Source organism: Alligator sinensis, unplaced genomic scaffold (assembly GCF_000455745.1).
Source record: "Alligator sinensis unplaced genomic scaffold, ASM45574v1 scaffold280_1, whole genome shotgun sequence".
NCBI lineage: Eukaryota > Metazoa > Chordata > Crocodylia > Alligatoridae > Alligator > Alligator sinensis.
This window is the reverse complement of record NW_005841835.1, coordinates 2,379,302-2,393,978: the sequence shown is the minus strand read 5'-3', so window position 1 is coordinate 2,393,978 and position 14,677 is coordinate 2,379,302. Positions and strand designations below refer to the sequence as shown.

The following is a 14,677-nucleotide window of genomic DNA, read 5'->3' as shown; positions in this document are numbered from 1 at the left end:
CAGCAGGAAGAGGTTCTGATTGTGAAAATGGAAGGTGACAGGATTCAGTCAGTGGATAATGAGCAAGACATGGTGGAAGTTAATGAGGCAGATAGTGTAGAACATTTAGAAAATGAAAATGGCAAAGTTGAACTAGAAGTTGAGTGTGATGCTCAACCAGAGAAAGTGTGTGACACTCCTTCCCCTGAGAAGGAGAAAGCTAACAAACCAGAAACTGACACTGAACCTGAAGAGAAACAGGGAAAGGAATCTGAAGCCCAGCCTGAGTCTGAGGTTCAGCCTCAGCCAGAGGCTATGCCACTGCCACAGCCACCTCCGTTGTCTCAGTCCATTCAGGATCAAGAGCCTCAGATGGAAAAGGATGAAGCCACTGTGGTGTCTGTAAAGGTAGCTGAGGCACAGACGGATCAAATTCAGGCAACAGGTGTAGAAATTAAGAGTAAGACCAGGAGTAGAAGCAGGGGTAGGACACGGAACAAATCTAGCAAGAGTCGAAGTCGTAGTAGCAGTAGTAGTACTAGCAGTAGTAGTTCAACCAGCAGTAGTAGTGGAAGTAGCTCTAGCAGTGGCAGCAGTAGTAGTCGCAGTAGTTCTAGCAGTAGCAGTAGCACTAGTGGGAGCAGCAGCAGAGACAGTAGCAGCAGTAGCAGTAGCAGCAGTGAGAGCAGAAGTCGAAGCAGAGGAAGGGGTCATAATAGGGACAGAAAGCGCAGGAGGAGTGTGGATAGGAAGCGAAGGGATACTTCAGGACAAGATAGAAGTCACAAGTCTTCAAAGGGTAGTAGCAGAGATGCAAAAGGCTCAAAGGATAAAAGTTCAAGGTCTGACAGAAAGAGGTCTATATCAGAAAGTAGTCGGTCAGGCAAAAGAACTTCGCGGAGTGAAAGAGACCGTAAATCAGACAGGAAAGACAAAAGGCGTTAACAGAAGAGACCAGGCTTCCCTAGCCTAATCTTTGCAGCAGAAGATTATTTGAGTAAAAGGATTCCTTATGAGGAGGAGGAGAAGGCTGCCTTAACAATTGCATGCTGTAAAAAAAAAAAAAAAAAAAAAAATCTTTTGGAAAAATGCAGACTGTTTACCAGACACTCTTGTACTTTTTACATAATTTTGTAAAGGGTAACTTATCAAAATTATGTGAAGTCCCCTCTTCCCAAAATGTAAGAAAAATGAAATTAACCCTCCCTTTGCATTTTTTAAATACCCTGTACTCATTAAGATTCTCTGTATATTTTAATAGGTAAATCTTTAAGTTGGTGTGATCACTTCTACTTCTGTACCATAATTTTTTTTTTTTTTTTGTAGAAATAAATGTGCATTTTAAATAAATTGTTTGAGATGTCCTGTTGACACTTAACTTCCCTTTAGCTCTACATATTAGCAGCTGCTTACAAAGATGCTGCCTTTTGTAATTTTCTTCCTGCTCCTTTTTTTTCCCTCTACCATTTGCAGGGGAAGTGAATTATTTGGTGTAGTTCCTTTTGCTTTCTTCTCCCACACCAACTCATTCTAACTTGACTTTTTTTTTTCTCGTTTTACAAACCTGTTTCTGTGACCTCTGCGTTGAGCAGTAGCTTACCTCAAAATGCTAATACTGACAGCTTAAGTCAGAATCTGGAATGCTACTCTTATCTGCCTTCTGCAGGTGCTTGGGTAATGTTTACAGCTATGTTCTGGAGACAGTATATCTGTTTAGTGATGCTCCTTACTTTCCTGGCCGGTGGTGGGAAGACCTCCGTTCACTTCTCAACTGGGAGTTTTTTGTTATATTAGCCAAAAATTAATTTTTGATCCCGGTGTGCAACTAGATATAATTATACTGCAGTGTTATCTGGGACTAATACCAGTCTTGTGTGTGTGCAAGAATGCTTTTTGAATGTATTTGATAGAGATGTGTGAAAGTTCCAAATAAAGCAGTATGGTGTATCAAGGTGATGATTGTTTTATAATTTTGTATGGAAATAACAACATACCTGTTGGCCTGTTCTGTACATGTGCAAATAAATGTGGCTTTGTAGACTACTCTGGATGATGGAGACTTTGTTTCTATTACCTTTGCTTTTACTAATCTTATTAATTCTAATGCTATCAACTCTGAAATAGACATGGCATTCATAGGTGACAGTCCCTTACACAGCCCTTAGAAAGCACTGTATCCGAAAGCATTTAGAAGTTAGTTGCAAAACTACAAGATGGCAAAGTCAGAGAATGAAACAGGTACAGGTTTCCCTCACTTTATGCTGTACATGCGTTCCCGGAAAATGGCACACAACTCAAATTCGCATAAAGGGAACCTGCTTTACAATGTAACAAATAGGGATACATTCCAAGACCTCGACTGTACTGACTCCCAGATCCATTTCTACCACTATTACAAGACCATTTTGGTACTCGCCAACAGCAGACAGTACACACAAGCACAGGGCGGTGATGAATGTTACCATAATGATGATGCAACTACAGAAACACACAGGAGACTATTTTTGTGTACATCACTCCCATAATGCACTGCACAAAGCAGTTGACAGTGGGCTTCCACCACACCAATCACATAAGAGTGAATTTACCTGGCATATAACTAATTTTTGTCTAAAAAGGGTCATCGCATAAGAGCAAATTTGCACATACTGAACCTGCATAAAGCAAGGAAAACCTGTATTTTTTTTTTTTTTTATTTTACATGTACACAGTCATCAGGCTGCTGTTTGGAAATGCTTACTTTGCATGCTAGATCGCAGAAAAAATTTGAAATATTTTTTTAAATGTTATAGAATGATTTCAGGAGGGCAGCAAGCTGTAATTCACTACAATTTTTTTTTTTTTTGCCAGCTTCCCCACATAGCTTGGTTGCTGAAAGCATATAGCATGCTCATGCTTTCCCTATCTTTCAGTTTATTTTCAAGCCTATCACAGTAGTGATGACCACAATCTGTGGTGCACTACACTGCAGTCTGTTGCTTAAAGAATGAAACAAGGCGGTGACAAGATATTAGGCAACTTTAGCCAATGGTGATGATGCTCAAGCTTTGCTCTTGCTCTAACTGACTAGTTTCTTTCTTTTTGAAAATCCTGATCAATTAATCCGCCTCTTCCCCTGTAAGGTTCTTGCTTTAGCCTCTCTAGAATTGTTCCTTTATTACTATTTCTCACTCACTGTAAACTTACTTATTACCCCTTCTGGCTTTTTCACAAAAAACAATTGAAGCTGTGAAGGGGAAGAGGTTTATACAATACACATAGAAGAAAGTAATTATTATACACACCTTGTGCAGGTTGTAATTGGAAACTAAAAAATTCAGCTATTCAAAACGTTTAAAATATTAATAGTTTCCAACTATCGCAACTCTGCATATAGGGAAGTCATAATGAAGTGTGTTGGTTTCTATATTTGGTTTCATTTCCTTCTTCAAATTTAATTTTTGGAAGCTATATTAACTTTTTTGCTTGAAAATGGGTCTATTTTTTAAATAGTGTAAGGTTTCTTAAAAAGCTACTGTTTATTCTTTCAACGCAACACTTCAAATCATACAGGAACTGTTGAGTAACATTGCTTTTGTGGCCTTTTTGCTACTCCCGCTTTAACGTTAAGCATTGTTAAATCGTTTCTAGATTTCTGAACAAGATGTGAATGTTGATTATCGCGTACTAAAAGTTGCTATGCATTGAGCAGAACAAAAATGCCAAAGCAATATACAATATCAAAGCAATTAATGGGTCCTTGTGACTGGATTAGAGAGTGGATTGATGTATTTAACTGAGGTTTAGATACTATTAAGGCAAATAATATATTTTGATAAGCTGAAAGTAAGAAAAACTTAAATGGTTATAATTTTCTAGACTAACTGAGACTAGAATATCTGATAGCTTAACGCTTTTGATGCAGGATACTTTATTAATGGTACTAATGGCCATTATAGAAATACAGTAAGATCACGCTGCTGTACTGCTTGCACTCAGCCTTACTAAAATGTCCAACGTAATCTAACCTAGATAATGGGTATAGGATACGGTGGAAGAACAATTCCCTGAAAAACAAAATACTTGCAAGCCGAACTAGAAGGGAGCTATATGGGTCTTCATTAAGTACAGGCGCCCGCTTGGCGCTCTTAATCGGCTCCCAAAAAAAGGAGCATTAAGCAGAATAGCATTAAATGAAACCAATTTTTTTTGCTGCCAGCTGTATGATGCCCGTGAGCGTTATAACGAAACTCGCTGAGCGCTAAGTGGAATCATGTATCAATGTAAAATGAGCATTATAGTGAAAAAGTGCTAAGCAAAACAGAGTTGCCTGTATGTTGACATTGTAGTGATTTAGAAAAGGACTTTTAGCTTTCTTCCAAAGAAAAAAAGAAGAGGGGGACATAAGTATAGCTGAAATGCTTTAAATACAATTTCTTTTTTATCCTGTTGAAAATAGCCACTTCAGACTTATATTTTTTAAGGACTAAATATTTCCACAGTGGTTGCCAGGTCTTTAGGGATAATGTGCAAGTTGTCATACAGCAGCTCCCAAGCAGAGGGACAGCATTAAATGAATGAGACATCCTCTCTTTCAGACAGGAACTTGTATGAGAGGAAAGGCCCCATTTCCCTTTCAGTTTAAGCAGTTTGGTAAGGCAGGCGTGGAATGGTGGGTAAACAAACAGAGGTAAAATTTATCCAAATTGGTAATGAAATTAAAATGCTTTGCCTTTCTAAGATCTGAGCAACATACCAAGTATGGTTGATAAACTGTTTTCCAGATGTTGGAGTAGATGGTCTTAATGTTTTCCTTTGGACTTAATCTTGAATCTAGAAAACGCTCCTTTAGTGCCATTTGGGGTAAATGATAAAATAGTGAATGGTCTGTGTGATTTGTTGCCAAAATATACATACAAACTAACAGGAGTTAAATTTTTTTTAAAGATGTTCTTTACATAGGGTCATAAGACCTGTTTCATTTAATAATTGAATTTAAAAAAAAAAATGGGCTTTATTCATCCTGGTATCTTGGTGAAGACTTGGCAGACTGGACCTAATCAGGTTTCCTAGATCTGACTTTCCTCTAAACTTAGCTGAATAAAATATTGTCAGCAATTCAAGGAAGTGAAATTGAGAGGCTTTAATTAGTGCTGCATTGGATGTACAGGCTTGATAGCTTACAAATGTACATATATTTTCAATTTCCATGAAAGTAGATGCATCTGCTACTTGGTCGTATTACTGTTTTCTAGGCAGATCAGTATATACTACGGAGCTTGCTTTCCTGTCATCACTGAATTTTTATCAGGGTATTACTGCTCTGACTCAGGTTAAATAATACTAAATGATTTGGGTCTCAAAGTGAAACTCCCTCCCCTCACTCCCAGCAACCTCAGATGTGCTCTTTCATTGGCTGTATGTAACGGTCAGCCTTCGTTCATCAAATTTAAATTATTGACCAACCTATATGTATTTTAAATCTGCAGCATAAATTTATCTACATGGGGATTCTTAGGAAAACTTAAGGTAAAAGTAAATGGGTGAAGTTAATCTGTATAATTTAAAACATGCAGGAATTTGTTGATGCTTCCATTTAGGAACAAAGAGGCTTTAGGTCACTGTAGCTTAATCCTACCCTATCACTAACCTTCCAAAGAGGATTAAATAAAACTATCTAAGGCCACTTTATCCATATGGGTAATTAATATGCTCTACCTGACGTGCATCAATTTTACACCTTTAATTGATGTACCTTTAATTTTCTTCAGAGTCCCTGTGTAGAGATGGCCTACAGTCTTTTAAGTTTGTTTTCTAATGTTTCATTAGCCAAGCCTTCTGCCAAAATCTTAGAAGGAAATTGTTTATGAATAACTTCAGCTCTGTATATCAGTTGGTACCTGTCTCTCGTGAAGACCCATGTCTTGGTTCCTAATGCTTAACTTCCTGATGTATTTTTAAATGAAATTGGAAATACATTTTTATGAAAGAAAGCATTAATTAAAGAATGGGTGGAAGGTGTGTAGAGCAAAATTCAACTCTAAGACTGGCTGGTTCTTAAATGGCTAGTTTATTTTTTTTATTAGTAGGATGGAAAATGTCATGTCTGTCGTAAAGAAATTGAGGTTGAAGTTGGAGACCTACGTTCAATTTCTGGTTTTGCTATAGTTGTCATCGTGTGTGATTATGGGCAAGTAACCTAATATTTTTGTTTCTGTTTCCCATCCATAGAGTAAAAAGAATATTTACCTACTCAAATGTGTTTTTGAAGATAAATTCAATTGTGTTTGAGGTGCTCAAACATTCTGGTAATAGGGAGCTACATAAGTACCCATAAGTCAATATTAGAACAGAGGTTTATGGGTTTTATCTGAGAGTGTACTATTGCTCATAATTTAGAGATGATTTTTGCTTTATATGAAACCATTGTTCTCCCACAAGGCTTGTTCAGGTTGCCAACTTATACTAAGCAGTAGAAACTAGTTATATGGTACTATTTAAAGAATTCATGACTATGAAATGTAGTCTCAAGAATTTTAGGGTGTATTCAGTTCAGAAAATATTATTTTTTGGAAACAAGTTGCCAGCTTACTTGTAGCCATATCTATAAAAATGTAGAATCTGTAATAGCCTTTTCTGCAATGGAGTCCCTGCCTGAGAGATTTCACTTCACTCTTAAATGATAAATAATCTATTTGCTTCATGCATTTTATTGCAGATTATCAGTTTTTGTAAGTATAACTGATCCTGTATGTACTACATAATGCAAAAATAGAGGTAATATAAATTAAAAGATAAAGCAGCAATTCCTTACTTGTTGTCAGGCTTTGTCAATACAACAAATAATGATGCTTATTTAAAATTGTTTCCCTGTTTTATTTATGTTGTTTTCTTCAATGGAAATGCTTAAGGCATCTACCATAATCAGATAGTTTAGGGGGTTTCCATTGAAAACAAAAATGAACTACAAATCTTGCAATCTCTTCTGAGATTGTATGACCTACCTGTAGGCTGGGTAACTCGGTTCATAAGGACTTGTGATTTAAAAAACAAAAACAAAAAAAAACCTGTGCAAAATTCTGAAACTGATTTTGCCTTTGGAGAATATCCTGTGAACTCATAGCGCAATACCCTCGCTGATCACTTGGTCTCCCAAGCCATTATATAAATAGCTGTGTTAATACCTATTATATAAAAGATTCACTTGATACAGTGAGCTATCCACAACAGACACACAAACAGATAACTAACATAGGTTTTCACCAATGAAAAGAATGGAAATAGGTTATCATACTCTCATCAGTTTCTTTTCAGAAACATACATCAGCACTGATAGCTTGATACTAGTGGTACTCGAATTCTATGGCCCTGCAGGCTAGGTGAGTGGTGCAGGGTTGGTCTACGGCTGGATTCCATGTGTGGGGTCAATCTGCAGGTAGAATCAGGTGTGCTGGCCCTGGGCACAGTGTGACCCTGTGCACACCAGATCTGGCCTGTGGAGCTCTATGGTCAGATGACATGGCTCTGCTGGCAGGAGATTGAGCACAGCTGTTATATAACATGATGAAAGGCATAATTGTGCTCTATGCAATGGCAGCTGCACTCAAGTATGCCTATATTTTACCCATCTTATCCAACTAGAACTTTTTGTAGTAGATGCTAGACAAAAATCAGAAAGTTAGAATTCAAGAGCTTTACTGGATAAATGTTAGTTGCCCACAAATACATTAAACTAAGATTCAGCTTATATCCCAAAGGACAGAAAAAGAATTCAGTGAGCAAATGCTTGTTTTTATTAATTAAATCTATTGTCCAGACACACCTTTTTATACATTTTGTATATATGGGCAAAACAGCTGTTCTATAAGCACTGATAGAGCAAAACCTTTGCTAAATTTGCAAATTAAATATTCAAACACAGTGTAGATATATGGAAATGGGGCTAAATCTTGAGTGAAAACTTCAAATACTAGTAAGATTCTAGGAAATAAGTCAGATTTGTTTTGTAAATATTTCCAAAAATGGGTGTCAATTGGAGCATCAACTAAAAGCAAAAAGTTGACTAACACATGTCCTCTGTCCTGCCTTCTGACCGACATTAATTTTTGTTTCTGAATTTTGGCTAACAAAAATGTTTACTTTCTTCAAAACTTAGTAATTTTTCACAAAGATGCATTGTTCTAACTCTGTGGTTTATATGTTATCTCTATGGCAAAGCACGCAAGTAGCTGAAATGAGTCACAATTAACTGCAAAGAAAGATGAGCAAATTTCCTTTCTCTTCCTTTGATTTATGAAAATTAAGTTGGCATGAATGAAAATAGCTAACTGAGTCACAGGGTGCTATTAAATGAGCTTTTTAAAAAAATGCTGTTTTTAGTCAGACACTGTAGACCGACCAAGAAGACTAAATTAGATTGTAAGCTGTTTTGGGAAGGGACTGTGTCTTTCTAAGTACTTGTGTAGCACTTAACACAGTAGTTCTCATCCTCATCAAGGCGCTCCTCATTTGACCTGAAACACTCCTCCATAACTTCTGTGAATTGCACAGCACCCCATTTCAAAAATTAATGTACTTATGACTGTGCCTACCTCCTTGTAGAGGAGGCAGGCCAGGATCAGCTTGACCCTGAGCCTGCACTTATTCCTCAGACCTGTTTATCTCTTCACACCTTGTAACAACACCCTTCAAAAAATTGTGGGGCAACCCAGGATGTCCCAACATCCTGGTTGAGAAGCACTGATTAAGCACTATGAAGACCCCACACATCCTGAATGGGGCCTCCAGGTGCTACTATAATAATAACTGGATGCTTATAAAACATTCGTTCATTGCTCTGTAGCCCTCAAAGTTTACACAAGCTGAGGATTTGTTGCAAACTCCTTAGGAGGTTGGGACAGATGGGATCATATTTTTAACAGTCTCATGTAAAATGTCCACAACAGATAAAGAACTCAGTTTATCTCGGTCATATAAATACCACTGAGTTAACTCTGCTGAGATACTACTCTAGCATGTCCAGAGAGCTGCATATTTCAAACATGCTGCCTAGGCAAATAAATCACCACTGGTGATAAAGGTGTAGTTGTTTACGAGTGCATACTTCTGATTATCATAAGTCACGTACTTACTTTCCCCATAGCGCTCAATCACAAGCATACATTTGAGGTGTATTAAAAAAAAATAAAAAATAAAAAATCTGTCCACATAATTGGCAGTTATGAAAATATCAACTATTCAGTTTTTGCAATGTGCTTTTAGCATAATACTGTGTACAGAACAAACAAATTGCCAGTCGGGTATGGGTAACATATTGCCTAACAATTTGTGAAAAATAAACCACAAAAGTACATGCTTCAGTGGATCACATGGCAGAAGTATATGTTATAAGTTTTGACATTTGTGAGCATATTTACCATGTTTGTATATTTAAAATTTCTGTAATAGACCAATGTTAGTTTATATTTCCTGCATTTTCATTAATGTAGTGTTTTTGTCCACTGATAGTCGCATTCCTTGCTTAATCATTAGGAGAATCTGTGTGTTCTTTAACTTGAGAAGCGGAAGTCAAATGTAGGACACATTTTATGCCTAATTAAAAGTTTTCAACTTTGTCCTTTGGAAGTCAGTTATGAACAAATCCATTAACTGCTGCCTTTCAGTACAGTTCAAAGGTAATTGGGAGTGTGCTTGCAAAAGAATTACATGTCTGGGACTTTTGGATATTTAACTTTTTCCATTTGTAGTATAAATTTGATTAATTATTGAAATCACGCTAAAAACAATACAGATGAGGTTCAGGGTACTTCCAATCAGAATTTTAACAGCTTCAACCTGACAGAGCAGATAATGCAACTTTAAACTGTATGTGAAGAAGTTTTGCTATGGGTAGATTCTGCTGCTGTGGTGTCTGTTTCAAAACTTACATATACTTCTGCCATGTGGCAGGGACACAGGTCAGATCCCACTATGACTTATTTGCTTGAAGTGAGGCAATCTTGAAATTCATGCTTGGCTATTACCTAACTCTGGCAGCACCTCAGATGTGTAGGCACCTCCCTGTTTGATTTTAAGGTTTAGTGGATGCCTAGATTTGTGCCTGTACATCCCCAGAATTGCTCCAGTCTTGAGGGGCTCAGTTTGTGCATTCTCAGAGCACACTCATCACATGTACAAGGATCAAGCACCTCAGAAGATATAGTTGTCACTGCCTCATTTTAAACCAGTGGTTCTCAACAAGAGTGCTACAGGGTGATGCACAATATTAGCGCTATTAGGTGTGCAAACAACCACATAAGATAAACCCAGAGGGCATGTCCAGATGAGCGTGAATGAGCATTTCACTGGGGACAAATAGCTGCAGCCTATAGCTGTTCTGCTGCTGCTGCTTGTCCCTGGGTAACACCCCTGCATGCACGCTCTAGCACACAGCAAGTTTCCCCACGTGAGGTAGGGGAGGCTGGGGCCAACAGCCTTACTTAGAGTTCTGGGGGCCTCCTGGGGCTCCAGCAGCAGCAATCCAGGCAGGCGGAGCATGGCTCTGACCAGCCAGGCTCTGGTTTCAGATGGTGCATGCTGCTGCCCCATGCACAGCCCCACTTTGTTCTGCCACAGTATTTTGACACCGGGATCTCCTGCTGTCAAAAAAACCACTGCGCTACTAATTAGCAGCACAACGCATAGGCAACTGGTAGGGGGTGCATGTGCCCCCCGATGGGGATGGTGCCCCCCCCCCACAGCTGACACTGATGCTGTTGGTAGGGCTCGTGCTTCCCCCTTCCTCCCCGGGCTGCTGCCATTGACAGCTTCTGTGGTGCCCCCCCCAGATTCAGGAGGCACCAGTTACTCATGGCACAGTGCATGCATGTATGTGTGATGCATACGATTTGTGGTGCTACATACAGGCTGGCTGTACCACTTGTGGCATAGATTGGCCGCCTTGAACCAAACTTGGTTGTTTGCTGCATTTTGTTTATTGATATATTCAGGAGGCCAATAGCATCAATAAAGTCCAGATCTTCACATACTTTATTTACCCATCAAATTCCAATTTCCATGCCTGAAGGGGGGGAAAAAACTTGCAAAGATGCTAGAAGAGACAGTCCTAACATCTGTTCCAGGATGCTGTGGATTGGGGAAGCTAGTCTCCTATCTGCCCCCAGCCATACAACACACTGAGTTAGTGAGGCCTAAGAAGGTAAGAACCAGGTTGTGGGTAGTTAATGCTTTTTTGTAGATGTATGGCACCTGTTGAGGCATCCATAGTTGTTTGGTAGCACCTATATCGGGGGCGGGCAATTATTTTGGGCGGAAGGCCATTTACTGAGTTTTGGCAAGCCATCAAGGGCCACATGGCAAGGGGCAGATAAATATTAATTTTCTAAATTTTTTAGGGGCCCCGTGGGCCGGATCGAACGGCCTGGTGGGCTGCATCCGGCCCCCAGGGCCGCATTTTGCCCATCCCTGACCTATATGAAGCTAAATAGATCCTGTTCTAAATCTTAAAGTATTGTAGATTTATTATCACTGATTTTGAGAGGTATTTTGACTGTTCTGACAATTTCTCCATGTTGTATCATTGCAATATAATAGCGTCATGTATAAATGTCCAATACAATATAAGGCAGTAATATGAAAAATGTGAGACAGGTTTATTTTTAAGAGGAACCATGATGCACTGCTCTATTCATAGTACTACCAAATCATATTATTCTAACTAAATGTATGTTGAGTCTTTGTACGGTTACCAGAGATCCTGGTTTTCTCTGTTTAAAAAATGCAAAATCTCTGATAAGAACCCCCAAATATGCAATTAAAATGAAACACCACTAATATATATATATATGTGTGTGTGTGTATGTATATGATATGTGTGTATGTATATGTATCAATTGAACGCAATGTTTTATTGATCTATTTCCAATTTTAAAGCAATTTGGAAGCCTACCAGTGCCTCAGTCACCATAATAAAATAAATTCTAGATACCTATACATTTTGGTATTTGATTCTGGGTTTTTTATCATGGAAAAATCAGAGCTCCCCCTACCCCCCAGTCAGGATGCAGGTCCAGGCCTCTCACTCACAAGCCAGAGCCCCCCAGCCCTCCTGGTGACCCTCGCCTGCCCCATCTACAGCCCCCTGCCCTCCCCAACCTTGCTGGAGTGGGCCCCCAGCTGCTAGGGCTATGGGACCAGAGACCCAGGTCCACAGCCCCATGCCTCCTACAGCAGCGCTTGAGCCCTAGGTGCCACACGCCTGGGGGGTGGCGGCTGCTGCGTTCCAAGTGGGAAGCAGAGCACAGAGCCCAGCTCCCCCTTTCCCATGGGCAGGACAGCCAGAGTGGAAGCCTGTGGGGAGGGAGGCTGCGGGCTCAGGGCTCCCTGCCCTGCTGTCCTTCCCTGGGCCCTCTGCAGCCCAGCAGGTGGGACCGGCATGACAGGGCCAAGCAAGGCCAGGCAGGGAAGCTCCTTGCTGCCGCTGCGAGCCCTGTGCCACCCTGGTGAGTTGCCCCTTGCCTGCTCAGCAGCAGCAAGGGGCACAACCCCATATTGCCACGCTCGCTACTGCCAGGGCAGTGCAGGGCTCACACCAACAAGGAGATTCCCCACCCAGCCCCACTCTGCCCTGCCACACTGGGTCCCACTTGCTGGGCTGCAGAAGCCCCAGGGGAGGGCAGCAGAGCAGGGAGCCTGAGCCAGAAGCAAGCAGCCCACCCCACCCCATCTGACACTATGCACAGATCTGGGGGGCATGTGCCCTGCCTCCCCCACAGGTATGTGGGCAGTGGCAGGGAGCAGCCCCAAACCCCTTCGTCCCTTGGACGAGCCACCTGGGGCACTGTCCCAACTCCCCACCTGGGCCCTGAGGCCACACATTCCAGGCCCCAGGCACTGCCTGGCTGGACAGTAGCCCCAGGCCTGCCCAACTCCCTCCCTCAGTATGGGGATCTTAATCCCACCCCACTCCCCAGATTTACTGGCAGGAGCTGCTCTCCAGGCTGCCTGGTGGCCATGTGCATGTACATGCATCTAGCACCCTCTGCCTGACTGCTCTTCTGTTCCCCCCAGCCCCATGCAGGCTGGAACTCTGCCTGCCTGCAGAGAGCTCTGCAAAAGTGGTGAATCTACACATTTGTCTGTTAAAATGAGAAATCCTAATTTTTCTCAGTTAAAAGGGGAAATCCATGTTTTTACATGAGAAACAGGAAACCAGGATCCCTGATGATTACTCTTTACAAGCACGTTCTGAATTTGATCAAATGTTTCTGGCTGGATAATGGGATCTGAGATGTCAAATAGGGGTTGTCCCTTAAAACTCGATCTGGAAGTCACCTTAATGTCAATACATCACTATGTAATATAGGAGGCAGGTGTTTGATGGATCATGTTTTATCCACTTAAGTGACTAACTGAGGTGCTGAGCATCCTTAATTTTCATTAAAGTCAATGGAATTTGAGCAGGTTCATCATTTCTAAGGAAACATTCAACATCTGTAATGATCAGGTGCTTGGTTTCTGATGGGAGAGCAGACTTTGAAGAACTGCTGGAAAAATGCATTGGTTTTGATACTGAAAATCAAAAAATTATATAAAAATAACCTAAAAGACACATCCATAGCATGTTCTGGTTGCTGGGGCCCTAGCACGTTAAGCCTTTACAGGCAACCCCCGCTTAGCACTCCTAATTGATTCCAGAAAAATCGAGCGCTAAGCAAAATCCATTTCCCCATAGAAATGAATGTAAATAGAGATTAATTGGTTACTGGTGCCCCACCACCACCACCACCTCTCCCCACTCCCCCACCCACCTGCCAGCACTCCAGCCCAGGCCTGTGTGCCTGCTGCCCCGCTCTGGGCCCCTGCCACTCCTAGCACTGGCACAGGTCCCACATTCATGCCCAGCCCCCCCTTGCTGCTTTTCATTGCAGCTGCCTCTCCCCACACCCCTTGCCTGCCCGCCGGCCTCTCTGGCCCCACTTGCCAGCCCGGGCACTGGCATTACTGCCGCTCCACTCTGGGCACAGGCCCCAGCTGCCAGGTACCAATGCGGGCCCAGCTCTTCTGCCACCCCACTCTAGGCACAGGCCTCTGCCAGCCCTGGTCCTAGGCACTGGCGTGGACCTCATGCTATTTGCCTCTGTAGCCGCCACTTCTCCCCACACCCCCAACCGCTCCAACCCAGGCACCAGTGCTCCTGATGCCCTTTTCTGGGTGTGGGCTTCCACTGGCCCCGGCACAGGCCCCACACACCAGTGCAGGCCTCATGTTCCTGCCCCCCCACCCTGGGCCCTGGCCCCAGGCACCAGCTTGGGTCCTGCGCTCCTCCCCTCTTTTGCAGCCACTTGTCTCCACCCCAGCCCCCAGCGTCAGCCTGGGCTCACGCTTCTGCTGTCCTGCCCTGGGCCCCCATGCCTGCCCGCCCACTCACTCACCTCCCACTCACTGCTGCCGCCACTGCCGCCACCACCACTTCTCCCTGCCCGCCTGTCTGCCAAAACTTCGATGCCACTGAGCGCTATAGCAAAACTGGCTGAGCGCTCAGCGGAATCAGGTATCAATTCTAAATAAGCGCTATAGTGAAATAGCAGCAACTGAAACCACGTTAAGCAGGGGTTGCCTGTAGTTGATTTTTTGCAAATGTTACCTAAAATAAAAAAGTGACTACTAATATTGGCAGGAGGTATGCAAATCAATTTATACAAGGAGTTGAGATGGACTG

The 14,677-nt window shown here is 41.8% G+C and overlaps 1 protein-coding gene across 1 annotated transcript in view; it reads left to right on the top strand.

Moving 5' to 3' along the window:
* PNN (pinin, desmosome associated protein) overlaps nucleotides 1-1,055 on the top strand; it is a 16,388-nt gene extending 15,333 nt beyond the window's left edge. Inside the window, 1 exon segment of the mRNA XM_006015357.3 lies at nucleotides 1-1,055. This exon segment is cut by the window's left edge and continues 35 nt beyond it. Coding sequence (XP_006015419.1) covers nucleotides 1-924 — 924 coding nt within the window. The 3' untranslated portion in view covers nucleotides 925-1,055.
* Nucleotides 1,056-14,677: the final 13,622 nt, after the last annotated feature.